The following is an 18,595-nucleotide window of genomic DNA, read 5'->3' on the forward strand; positions in this document are numbered from 1 at the left end:
TTTTTCTCCCAACACATCTCGATATGATACATGAAAACGTCTTCTGCTACCACTTGTTTCTTGACCGACTATGAAGAGATCCTCAATGACAATCAGTTTGTTGGTTGGACTTTTGTAAATAGGAAAGACATGAAGTGTGGCTTCTGGTGGAGTGGTATATGAGCTCGGGATGATATTCTTCATTTTTTTGACTTTCACCTTTCCATCCTTTCTGTCAACATACTCCTTTGTTGTTGCTGAGTCATCCTCTGTTGAGTCTCGGAGATTGATGGTGTGTTTCAACCCCATGTTAAGATTTCCTTTCATCTCGTTGAGTCCACTCGTCCAGAGAGTCTGTCTTTGTGCTGTGTTGAGATATTGTGATGTTACCACAGATGTACTTGTTGATGGTTGCTTCACATTTACAATTTCCATTCCACCCATGTCAAGATTTCCTTTCATTTTCAGTGTACCACTCACCATCAGCCGTGTTTCATCATCATCAACATGCTTTCCAAATGAAGTATTCACTTTTCCTATCTCACTTGTAACCCACCCAGTTGCTGCCGCACAAGTGGAACTCACTCCATCATACCCAAGATGACAAATTCTATGATAGTTCATGTCAATATGTCCATTCACATCTCCACCAGCTTTATCCAGCTTTTCTTCACTGACGACAAATAACTCCCTCTTTTTGGCATAGGAATCAAGATTGATCGAATTAGCTCCCAAAGCTGTTCCAAATTTTGAACTCATCTTCCTTATCTATATTTTTTTCTTCTTTTTCTTAAGAGCGTTGGAACAATAAAAAATGATCCTTTGTAGATACAAACCATGGAAATGATCAACTTTGATGAGCACAAGGAGAAACCAACAAAGCATCACTACTTGCTTCCTGATTGTCACTACATGATGATTGGACAAACGGGGTGTGGGAAGACAAACACCCTGTGTAATATGCTTCTACAATCATGGTTGAACTGTGATAAGGTCATTCTTTACACAAGAAATCCTCAACAACCAAAATATCAACTTCTTGATGGGTTTTACAATGGAATATCTCCTGGTAAACTTATCATTGAACAACCAGACAAGGTTTGTCCAGTGGAGGATCTCGATGATCAGGAAAATAGGGTGATAATTTTTGATGACATCAAGATTGATAAAAAGCACATGACAAAAGTGATGGAATACTTCAGTCTTTCTCGGAACAAGAAATGTAACTGTATAAATCTTTGTCAATCATACTATGATGTACCGAAATATATCCGGAGGAATACCAAGTGCTTCCTCCTGTACAAGGGGTTAGACAACAGAGATGTCCAATGTCTAGCACATGATCACTCCAAAAATCTTAAGTAAACCGAGTTTGCGGAGGCCTATGAAATGGCAACAGAGAAACCACATTCATTTTTCATGCTTGATAAAACAGCAACATATCAGCCAGAGATGTACCGATGTGGATTCGATAGGTTCTTGGAGAAGTGAGAAGAAAAAAAGGTATTGGTAGATAAGCATGCCACATTTTACTCAAGTAGAAAATCCTGAACATCGGAAGGAAGTCATTGACACCTTTCTCAAAAATCGAGAAATTCTCAAGCAACGTCAACTGGAAAAAAAGATAGGCAAGCAACAGCAGGAGGAGTTTGTAGAAGAGTTTCAAAAACCTGTTGTTAAAAATTTAACCAAACAAAGTGAGGAATACGATAAACGGCAGGATGCGCTCCTTGGACAACTTCAGACTAACCAAGCAGCAATCACATCAGCCCTCCATCAAATTCCATCCGTGGTGGGTTCATTCATCAAACCCATCCGAAGTAGCACTCCTGAACCATTGGATGGTAGAACTTCTTCTTTCATTACTGAGACTTATAAATCATTCAACCAGGATGATATTGACCTCATCAATGAGTATAGGGGGAGCAATCATCCAATATCACCAGCAGGAGAGATCAAAGAAGGTGAGGACTTGAAAGAAATGAATTATATTCTTGAAATAATAAGAGGGGCACAACTGCGCTCTAGTTCAGCAAGTAATAAAGATGGAAACATGAAACATGTGATAAATTCCATAGACAAGGTGAGGAAATATATAGAATTCATGATCAATTCTAAAAGTAGTAGTAGAGCGAAACCAGTACAAGTTACGAAAGCAGACCAAGCAACTCAAACATCACCACAGTCCACTAAGAAAAAGAGAAGAGACAAAAAGAAAGGTATCAATCCAAAAAGTCCAGAACTTTCAAGTCCAGTTTCGAAAGCAGATCAAGCAGTTAGGTTTAATGATTTTGATTCACCACGGTCCACTAAGCCAGGGAAAGCATACAGATATGTTGAAGGTAAAAGTCCAGAATTGTTTTGGTTACATCGACAACCATCACCAGAATCAGATTTCTCAGAAGGAGATTTTCACTCAGCAGAATCATCCAGTCTGCTAGGTGGAGAATGTTTGGCCACATGCTTCGACTAGACACCTCATCCCCGGTCCAGCAGGCTATGTCAGCATACTTTCAGCCAGAAAGCTCAGGGTTCCGAGGCCGCCCGAGAACAACACTCCCGCGATCCATCAACAACGACCTGAAAAATTCCAGATCCACAAACTCCCTCACATCACACGAGGATCTAGTTGCACTGAGGCAGCTCGCCCAGGATCGTCCAAAGTGGAAGGAACTAATGTGTGCTGTGTGTAATGGCTGAAGTTATACAATTACACTAGATACCCTTAATAATAATAACGGATACAATTACACTAGATACCCTTAACAATAATAACGGATACAATTACACTAGATACTCTAGATACTAGATACTTGGTACTCTAGATACTAGATACTCTAACAATTTTATCAAACATTATGATAATTGCCACATCAAATGCTGCGGAGACCTATCCAGAATCGGCAATATGCTGGCCCTGGCCTGGAGATCTGCAACTATAATCAGCTTCTACTTTGCAACACTAACGGATTAGTCCCCTTTGTCGATTGATGGATCAATCGGTAGATTCGGCTCTGTTTTTCTTTCCTTTCTTTCTTGTTTTGAATTGTACGTTGAACTCATTGGATTTCTTTGTATTCTGTATCTCGTTATCGTTATATTTCCCTCTAGCCCTCTCGCTTAGGATGAGCTTTCTTTTTTATGGCAGCTTAAGCGAAGGCTATATACCTGCTTTATGCAGGTTGATGCCAACGCGAACAAGCAAAATAATAATAATAAGGAAGTGGAATCAGATTTTACAAATCACATGATGAGTTAGTAAACAGACTGGGTTTACTTTGCGCTTCCCAAGAAGCAGGAAATACATCAAAGAAAGTCATTAACGAACTAGTTGAGATCTTGGACCGTTTGTTGAATGATAAAGTGATAAAAAAGAGTGAATACAAGAAGATCTATAAATCTTATGTATAGATAGAACCATGGAAACCATTCTATTTTTTGACAGTCACAGTTCACAAATCACAGGGACAAGTCAAAACTTTCAAGCATCTTTCAACCCTCCATTACTACTTGATGAAAAGAAGACCTATGAAATTGCTCTGATCAATTCTACCATCTGGTATAGTTGGTTCAACATCAACACCACAAACAACCAAATTCGGATTTTTGATGGGAAAGCCAGGAAAACTCTTATCATTCCAAGAGGTGCTTACAACGTGCCTGACATCAATCGATATATCCAGAGAAAAATCGAAAATGAGGACGGGATAACGATTGAGCCAAACTTCAATCCTCTACACAGTGAAATTTACCTCAAACATGGATACAAGGTTGACTTTGACATCCCGTCATCACTTGCTCCTGTGCTCGGATTTTCAAAGAAACTGGTTGATACAATTTCTACATCTGACTTCATTGTGAATATCACTGACACTCACAACATCCTCATTCACTGTAGCTTGGTAAGTGAGGCATATCTCAATGGTAGAACTGGTGATGTCATTTACTCCTTTTCACCGGATATGCCTCCTGGATTCCAACTCAACATCCAACCGAATGAGAAGACGTTTTTACCATTGACGAAAACTGACAGAATATCAGATATAATAATGAGGATAACTGATCAAGATGGAAAGGAACTGAACCTCAACAATGAAAGAACCACGTTCAGTCTTCATCTCCGGGAAAGAAAATAAGACTAGATAGATGACATTATGTTCTTGAAACGAAACCAGCTTACCAGACAAAAGGTTATCGGCGGAAGTCTTCTTGGAAATCTGTACAACAAAGCCAAAGGTGTACTATACAACACCAGCAAAATCTTAGCACCAAAGGTCAAATCCATAGGAAAAATGACAGCTCAGAAAGCTTTGGAAGCAGCAAAAGAGCAGATCACTCCAGACATGGTCTTTGATTTGGCAAAAGATCTTGCTAAGGGTGACAGAAAAGCAGTAAATATGAAAGTAAAGAAAGAGGCAAAGCAGCTTGCTACTACTATTGGTAAAGACAAAGCTATCAATCCACATGTTAGAGATACCATCAATCAATTATCAAACAACAAGGACATCAAACGAGTTTTGTTGGATAAGAGTAAAGAGCTTCTCCAAGATAATCAGAGATCTATCCTATCAAACATCATTGCTGGTTCAGGAATGAAAAGGTTGTAGAAAAAAAAGAAAAAATATATAGGTAGAAACCATGGCCTCTTACACAAGTCCACATTTCGATCTTTTCACAGACCCGCCAAAGGATGAATCAACAACTGAGTATGAGTATATAGAATATCTACCCAGGAACAGCAATGACATGAATAAAGATCAGCATATCATAGAAACCAAGGATCTTGATGAGTATCTCCTTCCTCACAAAGCACTGCTTGAGGTTCGTGGACGTCTCGTCAAAGCAGCAGATGACTCCAATTATGATCCTGATGATATCATCACTCTTTCCAACAACGGTTGGTCACTCTTCAAGACTGTTGAGTATCAACTTGACAACAATATGGTAGAGAAAGTTGATAGTCATGTACCACAAGCTTCTACCATTCTCAATCTAGTCCAGTTTAGTGATGATTATGGGAGAAGTTCTGCTACCATCATGCTCTGGTACAAGGACCCAGGAACTGGACAAGCATCTCCTAATGAGTTTAGGGATTCAGGTGCATTGTTGCCAGTAAATCCTATCACAGACGTAACAGCACTTACTGGAAAAAATTTCAGAGATAATTTTCAGACAGGAGCTCTAAAGAATCCTGCTTACAATACCGGATTCAGAGCCCGACAACTCATCACGACTGGAAATAAGGATACAACCATGTTGCTTCCTTTATCATCACTGTTGGGTTTTAGTAAAGATATTGATACGGTATTCATGGGAGTCAAGCATACACTCAATCTTACCAGAGAATCATCAGCCAACTACATTCACAGAGCAAATGGTGTTGATCCAGGAAGGTTTGACATCAAACATCTTTCTTTGTGGATACCAAAGGGGAGACCATCACTCCAACTAGCTAGTAAGATTGAAAGTAAGTTGGTTAAGTCCACCCTCCGAGATCTGTACTTCGAGCAAGTCCGGGTTTATAGAAATCAGTATGGATCAACGGAGACAAACCCATCCTGGAGAGTGACTACTCGCAGCAATGAGGAACTCCCAACTCATATCTTCTTTGCCATCCAAGCAGCCAATCGAAGTGGGAATGAAGAACAGAACAACCAGGTTTTCGATAATGCTGACCTCAGAAGCTTGTCTGTGTACATCAACAGCGATAGATTCCCAGAACGTGATTTGGATATGAATTTCAGTCCAGCTACTCGGAGTTATACAAGAGCATACATGCTTTTCCAAGAAGCCATCCAAAAATATGCTGACACAGACAGTGGAAGTCAGGTAAGTGTGGAGGATTTTGCCTCTTTGTACACCATCATTCATGTAGATGTGAGTAAGCATAAGGAGAAGCTGAGGAACAGCTCTGCTGATATCGAACTTCGATGGAGACTTGGAAAACCGTTTGAGTTTCCCACTGGTACAGCTGCTTCTTACCAAACCATCTGTTTGATTCTCTCCGAACGTCATCTCAAACTCAATGGTATGAATGGCAAAATGAGTGTTGTGGTGCAAGAAAAAAGATAATAGTAATAGTAGATAATAGTAGATAGGAACCATGAATGAGTTGGATGAGGACATTGAGATTTTATTAACAAAGGAACTAACACAGAAGAAAGGTGGTAGTATCGGTTCTGTGATCGGAAGATTGGTTGGGAAGATATCTCCACTTGTGATCAAGCATGCTCCCAACATCCTTGGTACATTAGGACTGGCTGGTATTTCTGGTGCTATTTCTGGAAGCACACACAGAGCCACAGCTGGTCGGGGAATCAGTATGTAGAATATGGATTGATGCTAACTCCGAACCAAAAGAAGAAACTTGGTAGTGTTCAGGATGGAATCACACTCCGGTTAACAAAAAATCAGTTATCCGGAAATGATATGCTTTTGTAATGGGTAGCCGAGTGGTAGGCGCGGTGAAATCAACAAGAATTACTTTTATTCTACTTCTTTCAGGTACACACCTGAGATATAATTATTAGTGAAAGAAGAAGCGGGAAAATAACTTTCTCTCCGGTGCAAACCTGGAGGTTGAATAGCTCGTTATTATCAAAATCTCATCTTCATCAAAACAGAAATGCGCAGCCGCTTTTATGCAGCAGACGCCGTACGCTTACATACGGAGATACACTAAATCAGGCAAAGCTCCGTATTAGTTCCGCACTACTTCCGTATTGGTCGGGCAGGGATACTACACTTTTGCTCACAAACCGACAGGTTACCAAAATCAAAAAATCCAAGCAAAAAGGAGTAGGAATGGATCTCAAGTTATCCAGTACTCAACTCAAGAAGCAAGGTGGGTTTCTCGGAGCATTAGCAGCTGGATTATTAGCACCAGCTCTAGGAAAAATGATAGGTTTTGGAAACACTGGTGAAGGATTACAACTTCCCGGAACACGGAGGGGTAGAGGGGTAAAAAAAGACCAAAAAGGAAAGGGATTGCGTCTACCGGGAACGTGAGACCCCTGACCAACTTTGACATTGATGAAATTCTGAGATCTATTCCACATTTCAGAGGAACTTTTAGCAAAGATCAGCTTCCACCACCTCTATCATCAAAGGATTGTTTGATAATCAATCTTCAAGATTTCTTGGATGGTGGTGGTACTCACTGGGTTTGTGTGTTTGGTAATGAATATTTTGACAGCTTTGGCTTATCACCACCAGAGGAGGTAGTTGGGTGGATGAAGAAGCACCATAAAAAATGTTGGTATAACTCATCAAAGATACAGATGAATGATAGTGTCCTGTGTGGATACTACTGTATACATTTCATAGAAGAAAGAAGCAAAGGCAGAAGTGCTCTTGATGTCTTGTTGGATTTCACTCAGCACCCCAGTCAAGAAAATGAGCAGTTGGTATTGTAAAAAGAAAAAGAAAAAAGAGGTAGATAAAAAAAGATAAATAAAGAAAAACACAACAAATTTTTTTTGTTTTGATATTCATTGTATAAGCATTATCAATTTTATCATTCACGGAGCTTGTGGAATTTCGTTTTTTCATGATGGGATTTGTGATTTCTTGGATAAGACTTCTCACATTTCTCACAGACAACTCTTTCATTGGCATTTTGTCTGATTTTCTTGTGATTATCTTGATACCACTCTGATGCTGATTTTCCAGGCTTGTTTTTATTCACGGTATCCAGTTTTTCGATCCAGTATAGTTCTCTCCTCTTAAGCTCATCTTCATCAAACATTGACAGAGAGTCGATCTGGACAATTTCTACATGTCCGAGATCAAGTAGAATGAATGAGGTCATAAAACCCCGTTCACCTTTTTGGTAGGCTTTGTAAGCTGATCGGTGACAGTACATCCGATTTTTCAGTGGTAGAGAAGTGGAGCCAACGTATACCTGATCGGTGTGTTGGCTCACAAGTTTGTAAATCTTACAAGGGGAAGTCATCTTTGCTGATAGAAAATCTTTGGAATTCTCATCGGTATACTTCTATACAACAGGATTCAAATAACCCTTTATGATGATAATTTGGTGTAGAAAAAAAAGAGGAGAGTTGATCACCTCTTTTCTCTTCTCTTCTCTTTTCTTTCTCTCTTCTATTTTTCTTACAAATATTCATCAATATCATCCTGAAACTTCTCTAACAGGTGATTGTTGGTGTAGGAACTACAAATTCCTCCATACTTTGGATTTTCACAAATTCTCAGGAAAATGCTTGGGATGATATTCCTTTGTTCCTCAAGAGCATTTTCAAACACATCATCAAATAAATCACTGGTCATTGAATCATCCATCATTATTCTATCAATTATCTCATCTTCACTTACATCAATGTGATTAAATGATTCCATATCCTCCCAAGGATCACCACAATCAGGAGTATCAGGTTCATAGTCAAAGTCCTCATAGGAGAAATAGTCACTTGGAAAAGACGTAGCCATCGTTGTAGGTAATTGATTTTACAAATTCTATCAAACTTGTTGGATCTTACCCTATAGTATGAACAGTTTAGATAACATAATTGGTGATATGGGTGGAAAGAAAGAAAAAAGATAGATAGAAAAACATGAAAATGTACCACATAATCTGCCGTGGGACAGTTGGGTTTGGATACTCTCTCTCCAACATTCCACATTTCCGTGGAAATATTCTGGGGGTGAGTTTGGAACTCACGAAAGATGATCAGGAGCATGACACGATTAACATCCACATATTTACCACAAATCCACAGATTTTTCTATCATTGACAAAAGCAGAGCTTGACAAGATGGATAATGGAAATTTCAGACTTGTTTGTGCTGAAAAGATTGATGAGAGCTTGGAAGATCACTGTGAAAATATGGGATTGTTGAAACATCTTTGTATACATGAGAAATAAAAAAGTAGATAGATAGATAAAGATGAATGTTCATTGCCTATCGTATGTGGTCGATCGTGTTCACAATTTATCAAGAAATCGGAAATCAAAGAAGGTGGATTCCTGTCTGGTTTGTTCAAGATGATAGGTTTAGGAGTAAAAAAAATTGATAGGAAATGGATGGACGATCTGGCTGATGAGTTACACAAACCAAAGCGTGTGAATTTCACAAGGAGACAAGTGACTGTGAGTGAGATTGATGAAATCTGGTCCGCCGATCTCGTGGATATGACAGCTTTTCGTAAATACAATGATGAAATCAAATTTCTACTTACTGTCATTGATCTGTTCAGCCGATATGCTTGGGTTGTTCCGCTTGAATCCAAGAAAGGTGTTGACATCCAATCAGCATTTCGATCCATCGTGAAAACTAGCAGCAGGAAACCACGTAAGCTGTGGGTTGATTAGGGTACCGAGTTCTATAATCGAACGTTCAAACACTGGCTTGATGAGAATCAGATCACGATGTACAGCACTCACAACGAAGGAAAGGCTGTTGTAGTTGAGCGTTTCAACCGAACTCTGAAAACCAGGATGTGGAAATACTTCAGTGCTAACTCCACCAGCAGGTACATCGATGTCCTTCCACATTTGGTAGAGAAGTACAACACGACAAAACACAGAGGTGTTCGGATGCCACCAACTGAGGCATCGCGGGAGAAGAACGCCGATCGAATCCGTGACTCACTGGGTGAGAAATCTCCACTAGCCAGGTCCACTAAATTCCAGATAGGTGATCACGTCCGACTGGTGAAGCAGAAACGACATTTCGAGAAAGGATACACTCCGAACTGGACTGAGGAGGTATTCAGGATCACCGATATTCTCCCGACCAGACCCACTACGTACTCTGTCAAGGACCTCGATGGTGAACCCGTTGATGGGTCGTTCTATGAACAAGAGCTCCAGAAAACTACTCAAGAAATCTACCGGATCGAGAAAGTGCTCCGAAAGGACAAAAAGAAGAAACAAGCCCTTGTGAGGTGGAAAGGCTACTCGGCAAGATTCGACAGCTGGGTCCCGTTTGATCAACTCAGCTGGTTGTGATCCGTGATCACAGCAGCAGATTTGTGTGTAGAAAAAAAAATCACGGGGTAGACCTACTAACTGTCAACAGCACCGGATTCGGACTCTTGTCAGTACTAATAGACATAAACAACTCCATATGTGTTTGACCCCGATAGCCTGGTTGGTAAATCTACTACACACAGGATAAGAAATCGAGAGTCACGGGTTCGAATCCCGGAAACTGAGACCACATGCCACAATGCGCATGTCTGAATCCTGTTTCACGAAACTGAGACCACATGCCACAATGCGTATGTCTGAATCCTGTTTCACAACAAGAAACTGAGACCACACGCCACAATGCGCATGTCTGAATCCTGTTTCACAACAAGAAACTGAGAACTTATGTCAATTACCCATATAAAAACCGCTCTGTGAGCGGTTCTGAAAAACCTCTACTGGTGCAGCCCCGCAAAAAATGGCACATTGTCCTCCCAAGTGTGAACTGATCCACCTAAATCGCGATTGACGGGACCCGAACGCACCAGTAGCACGAGGTTCCTACCTGTGGATGCAGCTGGGGACGCTGGTCCATAGCCAAAGCCAAAGCGGCAAAGGTACTGTAAGTGTTGTATGGTAACTTGATCAGCGCCGACGCCGGCTGTGATCCTGTGCCCTCCCGACCTCGTGCTACTGGTGCGTTCGGGTCCCGTCAATCGCGATTTAGGTGGATCAGTTCACACTTGGGAGGACAATGCGCCAGTTCTAATTTCTTACTTTTACGACGGGGCTGCACCAGTAGAGGTTTTTCAGAACCGCTCACAGAGCGGTTTTTATATGGGTAATTTCAGTTCTTTTTCTGTTCCCTCCCCCAAACCGGCCCTGCTCCGAAGATAAACATGGTGAGCACGCGCGCGATCCACTGTATGTAGCCATGCGACTGCAGTAGCACACTGATACATTCCAGCCCTCCCTGCACACAGACACATTGTGACAAACACGCACATGCACATGGCACACACGGGCACGCACACACACACACACACACACACACACACACACACACACACACACACACACACACACACACACTACTACTACTACTACTACTACTATAGCATGACTGCCCATTGGGCAATGTCACCCCCGGAGGGGGCCAGAGTTTGGAGTGCACCGTCATTGGCAGGACTTCTGGTGCCTCGTCAAATCTTGCTGTCGTCGGAAACGTTTCGGGCAATGCATGCAGATCAGCGGCAGTGATTCCCTATCGGCTGCAGCAAGACGTTTTCCACGGTTGCAGTTATGGCGGTTAAAACCAGCCCGGGACTTGAAGCAGCGATTGCAGCGTTGACAATGCTGGAAGCAGCAACTAGCGAGAGACGCCGTCAATGCCGTATCTGCATGTTCAGGGAGTGCAGGCTGGCAGCGATGAACTGCAAGCCCACCCTTACTGCGGAACCATCGGCAGCAACTGACGCACTGTGCTGAACCACGCTGTTGGTGGACGGGAAGTTGGCGCTCAGCCAAACACTTGTGCCGTGCCTTGTCTTGAGGACGAGAGAAAGCCCGGTTGCAAGATGAGCAGAGTACGGATTTCTCTACTGCCCGAGGAGGCTGAAAAACCAGAACCTGCTCTCGCCAAGCTGACCGGTCTTGTGCGCAATCAAACCAGTTTGAAATGGACTTCGTGTCAGTAGCCACAACGTCTCTCCACCTACGCCTGGGACCGCAGAAGGGGCGCGCAGCCAACAAACGACCAAACAACAGCTGCAATGGGACACGGTCCTCCGACATCCGAGCCACATGACCAAGCCACTCTAAACGACGATGGCGCATCTTAACAGAGAGTGGCACTGGGTCACCCCAGTGACGACGTAACTGCGCAGACGTGATGCGATCGGATTGCTGCTGACTGCGAGGGATGGCTAATATTGTGCGGATGCAGCGATGATGGAAGGCATCCAAACGTCTACTATCAGCTTTCAAGGGCGTCCAGCACTCACTGCCGTACAGCAAAATGGACAAGACACAGGCCACGTATAGCTTTCGCTTACTGACTAATGACAGCGAGCGATCCGACAAGACTGGAAGAAGAGCTCCAAAGGCTTTGGAAGCCTCAGCTATGCGGCGACTGACGTCAGTAGAGGAGCGGGCATCCGGTGTCACGACGGACCCCAGATAAATGAAGGATGGAACGTGCTCCACAGTATCACCGTTGACGTTCATATCGGCTCTATCAGGCATGTTGACTTGGCTACCTGCCACGAGAAATTTCGTTTTAGCAGCGTTGACGCAGAGGCCAAAGGAAGAGGCATCCGTGCAGAATGTTTCAAGGCACTTCTCAGCACCAGGGCGGTCTTCAGCGAGCAAGACCGCGTCATCTGCGTACTCAATGTCGTTGATGATTGCGGCAGTAGACTGGCGAGCGGGCTTTGAGAAAAGGTTGCCATTGATGCTAAATTGGATGGGGATGCCAGGTGGATGGTCGCTGTCCTGCATCACTTGTGCCCACCGCTCAAGCACAACACCGAAGTACAGATTAAAAAGTACTGGGGCCATCACACAGCCTTGACGGAGGCCATTGTTGACCGCACACGGCTCGGTAGTGCTGGCACCGACGCGCACAGCTGCCTGCATGCTCTCGTGGAACGATTGGATTAGATTGAGGAGCCCTTCAGGAATGCCTGGCCTCCCCAATGCTAGCCAGAGTGCTTGGCGTGGTACGGAATCATATGCTTTCTTCAGGTCTACGAAGACACAGAACAGCTTCTGACGGTGCTCGTACGATTTCTCGATGAGCTGGCGAATGGAAAAGATGGCATCAGCGCAGCCGCGACCAGGGCGAAAGCCACACTGGGATTCTGGAAGTTCTTGTTCCGCGACAAGTTGGAGACGGTCCTGAATGAGACGGCCACAAACCTTGCCAGCGGCATCTAGGAGGGCAATGCCGCGCCAGTTGTTGCAGTTGGTCAAGTCACCCTTTTTGGGAATCGGCACGAGTTGGGCATCCCGCCAATCCTGGGGAACCGTTCCGTTGGTCTATGCAGTGTGAATAACATCAAGCAGAGCCTCAAGCAATGGTGTACCACCAGCTTTAAGCAGTTCAGGTGCAATTCCAGATGAGCCAGGAGCCTTGCAATTAGCCAGCTGGCGTATAGCCATAGTGAGGTCCTCTAGCGAGGGAAGTTGGCCGAGTGACTCATCAACTTCACGCTGCTCAATGTGGTCAAAGATGGTAGCATCGAAGGTGCTGCGAATGTTCAATAGACGGGCAAAATGCTGCAGCCAGCATTTCTCTTGCCCCTCCTGGGAGCTACAGATAACTCCGTCACTGTCACGGATGGATGGAATGGAGATAGGTGATAATCCCGAATAGCACTTCTGTAAATCACGGATTGCAGACCATGCGTGCTTGCCACTAAACCGACTTGACTCAACCACATTAGCTTTACGTCCAATCCACTCACTCTTTGCGTTACGCACGGCAGCTCTGCACTTGCCACGAGCCTCGACAAAGCGACGCCTGTCAGCGTCAGAACCAGAGGCGAGCCATTTGCGATGTAAGGCATTGCGGCTATCCAGCATAGGTGCAAGAACATCAGCACACGCTTCAAACCAATCAGGCTGGCGACGACGTGGACGGCCAAGATGGTTCTCAGCGCTGGTGACGATAGCAGATTTGACGGCAGACCATTTGTCCTCAACGCAGCCATCATGATTCCAGGATCGTAACTCTGACGCAACAGACGTCGCATATTGCTCACGAGTTTTACAGGTTGCAGCTCTCTGCGCTTCCGTCATGCAGGAGTGTTTGACAAGTTGTTGCACATCAAACTTGACAGGTCTTTTTGCACGCTTGTGGCAAGCAGATGAGCGGATGCGGTATGTGAGACACACAAGGTTGTGATCTGTACTACACTCAGCTCCCCTGATGACATGGCAATCCGTGCAGTTGGACAGGTCTTGTTCCCAGACCATTGCATAGTCGATGCAGTGCCACCGCTTCGAGCGGGGATGTTGCCAGGTACACTTGTGGATGTTACGTTTCATGAACCAGGTGTTGCACACAGTAAGGCTGTTGCACGCTAAAAACTGGAGAAGCTCAGCGCCAGCCTCATTGACAGTGCCAACACCATGTGGGCCACGTGTTCCATACCAGCTATCGTCACAGATTTCAGCTCCAACTCTAGCGTTGAAGTCTCCCAAGATTATCAAGGAGTCCTGGGTGGGTACGGACAGAATAACTTCCTGAAGAGAGTCAAAGAAATCGTTCTTTGCATCGCGACTGGACCGGAAAGTCGGTGCGTAGCACACCACGACGTGGACCCAAATGTCACCGAACTTTAGCTTGCAGCGTGCTACACGCGATGAGACAGCAGACCACTGATTTCCCCCTGCTACGAACGCTTGCTGTGCGCGTCCGCGTAGTACGACTCCAACTCCTTTGCCTCGTTTGAAATCGTCCGTTGGGATGGCGCGACCTGACGTGAGAACAATTGCATCCTCGACACACACACACACACACACACACACACACACACACACACACACACACACACACACACACACGCACACACACACACACACACACTGTACCATGTATACGCCCGTCGCAAGAGAAGCACGCAAATCTGCAAATGCACTGGATATGCACCCACAGATTTTCTCTTTATAGCAACGATAGCGGATCTGATTCTGATTGAAACAGATCAAGACAAGCGCCAGATAACTGTCTAATCCACACAACTGGCGAAGCCATGCACACACACACACACACGAACCAAACAGGAAATTCTTGATGAACATTGTATAATGCCATGCAAAGCAGTGGCCACCATACTTCAGGAAGTCAGTTGTGAAACAAAAATAATTCAACTACAATGTGTAGGTAAGCTGGCGGCCAAAGCACAACATTGCAGCGTGGTGAAATTTGCCTAAGGATTGCAGTTTGCAGACCACACCATGGAAGCAGTGAATACAGAATTATTGTAATGTCATACAAAGACAAGCAAAGAAGTGGCCACCATACACCAGAAACTTGCAGAAAGTCACATATCCAACAGATAGAGAAGTGAACAGCATCTGGTACAGCCCACACAAAACCAAGCTGACCTGATACTCGTCCGAAGATCGTAAGTGGCAGATCCTTTTCAACGATAGCATTCAGGTGTACGTTACACACATGGACAAAATCTGACCGTGTCACCGGCATACATTGCCATCACATGCACAGTAGAAGCACAATAAAAGCAATGGAAAAAATATGAAGGGGTTGCTGAAGCATCTTCACACTTCAATTTCAGACTTCGATGTGGTCGTCACGTGGTGATATACCTGCAAGATACAAGTGATACAGAAAGAAAGCATAAGGTCGTGAGGTAGGCTATGAGACACCACAAATGGGTCACCTACATGTATGTTCAGGGCTGGTGTACACACACGCAGAATTATCATAATCGAGAATTTCCCAAACTACAGAAGAGCAATGAAATCCATTTGCATGCACAGGAGCAATTTTGCAGTATGATGCGCAGCTCGGGAATACACCTGTTGGCAATGGATTACATTCCCATTGGAATTCCCATTCATGTGGGATTCACAGAAGCAATTTGGCAGTGTGCTGCGCAATGCGACACGACCTGCGATTCTGCGTGCGATGTAAACTCGCATGCACAGGAGCAATTTTGCAGTATGATGCGCAGCTCGGGAATACACCTGTTGGCAATGGATTACATTCCCACTGGAATTCCCATTCACGTGGGATTGACAGAAGCAATTTGGCGGTGTGCTGCGCAATGCGACACGACCTGCGATTCTGCGTGCGATGCAAACTCGCATGCACAGGAGCAATTTTGCAGTATGATGCGCAGCTCGGGAATACACCTGTTGGCAATGGATTACATTCCCATTGGAATTCCCATTCACGTGGGATTCACAGAAGCAATTTGGCTGTGTGCTGCGCAATGCGACACGACCTGCGATTCTGCGTGCGATGCAAACTCGCATAAAATACCATTCACAGAATCACGACAAGACATCAGCAATGCAACAGTGCCTTGCTGACGTGCCTCAAGTCAAAGCTCAATGAGAATGCGTTTGTCGGTTACAACTGGTACAAATGTACAAGCAATTTCTGAAAATGCTCCTGTGAATCCTACTTTAAGCAGTGCAGGAATGTCCCTCCTCCGCTCCCCCCTCCCACCCCCCCCCTCCACACCTTCAGGGAACTTGACGAGGAAGGGTGGTCTTCGCGGTTCCCAACATCTATTTGCAGTTTCTGGTCTCCACTACTTGTATGTCTTTTCAATGGGGATTTGTACGTACCATAAAAGCAAGCCTAAAAATGAACAGCACATTTGCCGTTCCGCCACTGGGGAGGATGCGTTCCACAGCTATCCTGACAAGATATCACACTTGTCAACCTGTGGATGCGGAGACAAGTTATCTCTGAAGCAACCCGCCTGAGGTTGTTTGATGCATTTGTGCTATCTATTTTGACCTACAACTGTGGCGTGTGGGTGCTTTCATCCCGGGATGCTACAGCAATGGATGCGTTCCACAGAAAGCAGCTCCGCCGTCTATTAGGGATATCTTACCCGGAAATTATCACCAACACAGACTTATATACCCGCTGCAATGCCGAGCCAATATCCGTACTAAGCAGAATAGCATGGTGGAAACTGTTTGGTCATATTCTACGCCTCCCTGAAGCAACTCCAGCACAGGTGAGCATGACAGCGTATTTCCAGCGACAGAATCGGGGCTGGCTCGGACGCCCGCGCATCACCCTACCAGTGGTGATAGACAACGAATTAGCCAAGGCAACGTCCATGCGTCTCCGGAGTCTGAAGGACCTGGAGACACTGCGTTTGGTGGCTCGGAACAGGCAATCATTCAACGATATAATCGCACAGGTCACATTGTAGAGTGCAGATCACCTAGTGCTTTCAACAATAATAACGTACTTCCACATTATGGGAATTTGGTATAACCCCACACCCGTCATTGTTGAATATTCGATAATAGCGTGGATTTCCCCAACAATATATTTTCATTTTTTGTTATCCTCTCCCATGCCGTTGTACATAAGCGGCTTGCCGCGGATATGTCAATACTTTTCTTTTTTATTCCGAGAAGCGGTGCTGAGTGCAATGCATTGTGAAACTGAAAGAGCTGACCAAGCCGCGGCATATAACGTCTAAACTTCAATTGTAGTTCGCCAGCTGACTACTTTCAGACTCCATGTAGGTCGGAGTACATCTGGCTTAAAAGTTGACAACAACGGCGCACCCACATAAGCAATGACCACCTTACCTGTACTGTAGCAGTACTTCCGAGTCCCCGTATGGGAGTTCCCTCACTGTGTGTGCAATAGCAGCCTCATCGGACCAGTTCAATGCGACGCGGACAGTCCGACACTGAGGAGGACACTGAAGAAGTCAGAGACAGGAAGAATGGTTGATTTACAAGTCAACTAGCAAGGCTGCACACCCACGAAGTTCCACTCACCATTGTGCCGTCCTTCTTGGAATCCAGAAATAACGCTTCTTCTCGAGACCGCAGCCTGTGACAGAGAAAAAGGAAGGAGCATCGCCATCGGCATTGGTCCTCTGCTATCACCGATTGCCGAGTTGCACAGTTCACTCTAACAAGACTGAGGATGTTCAAGAACTCCCCAGCCATACCATTATTGGAGTAAGAGGAAAGGTCAGATTGCCTAGTTCCACCTAGCATTCCTGGATGCCAGGATGTACTGCCCCCCCCCCCCACCCCTCCCTTCTACTGCCTGGAAAGGGCAACATATGTCACAGCGTTCACCAGTACAGTCGGAGGAGAACATGGGAGAAGGCAAAAAGGGCAACACACATGAATCCCTTATAAACAAGCAGTGACAACTCTAGCACCAGCAATGTTGGACTTACACCCCAGCCATTGCCGCCGGATTCAGCGGCTTCTTCTTCTTGGTCTTCCATCTTGGAAGCACTCCTCCCGTAAGTTCAGTCCTGGGATCGGGAGTACAGTCGGAGGAGGACGTCGGAAAAGGCAAAAGGCAACACACATGATTCCCTTATATTAAAGCAAGCAGTGGCAACTCTAGCACCAGCAATGTTGGACTTACATCCCAGCCATTGCCGCCGGATTCCCACGCTTCTTCTTCGTCGTCTTCCAGTTCCCAGATTCCATCTTGCAAATACTCCTTCCCGTAAGTAAGTGCAGTCCTGGCCTGGGTGGATGCGCAGTACATTGACGATCGATGGCGGAGATGGAGCAGGTCAGGGAGCCCTATAGCGGTCCCGAGAGCAGATTGCGGACAAATTCGGGACGATGCGGGACGCCAGTCAGTATGAAGTAGCGAATTAATTGCGGACCGCCACGTAGATTGGGGTCGCGGGGTCATAATCCACGGGCACTACTCGTACGTTGCTCCAAAAAAGGGCACCGCACTGTTCCACAGTTGCTGTTAGCGGTCGCCAAAGGCACTTGGTAGGCCGGTAATTGGGTCACGTGTCAACAAAGTGTCAACAACGTGCCAACAAAGTGTCGACCACGTGTCTTTAGCGGTACACTAATTTTGGTGTCCCCAAACTGAAAACATCGAGCACCAGTATGGAAAGGCTTTAGACAGAAAGCCTTTCCAATGAGCGTGTCTGAATCCTGTTTCACAACAAGAAACTGAGACCACA

At 44.9% G+C, this 18,595-nt stretch overlaps 1 protein-coding gene across 1 annotated transcript; it reads left to right on the top strand.

Moving 5' to 3' along the window:
* The first annotated feature begins 4,617 nt into the window (after positions 1–4,617).
* Positions 4,618–6,051, top strand: LOC135820213 (uncharacterized). Its single transcript, XM_065333528.1, has one exon. It carries the CDS (start codon positions 4,618–4,620, stop codon positions 6,049–6,051), a length of 1,434 nt encoding a protein of 477 aa, XP_065189600.1.
* The last annotated feature ends 12,544 nt before the right edge of the window (positions 6,052–18,595 follow it).

This window comes from Sycon ciliatum, chromosome 6 (genome assembly GCF_964019385.1).
Source record: "Sycon ciliatum chromosome 6, ocSycCili1.1, whole genome shotgun sequence".
NCBI classification, from domain to species: domain Eukaryota; kingdom Metazoa; phylum Porifera; class Calcarea; order Leucosolenida; family Sycettidae; genus Sycon; species Sycon ciliatum.

Bases quoted from the DNA above. Each gene is read 5' to 3' on its own strand.
- LOC135820213 (XM_065333528.1), top strand. From the start codon at position 4,618: ATGGCCTCTTACACAAGTCCACATTTCGATCTTTTCACAGACCCGCCA.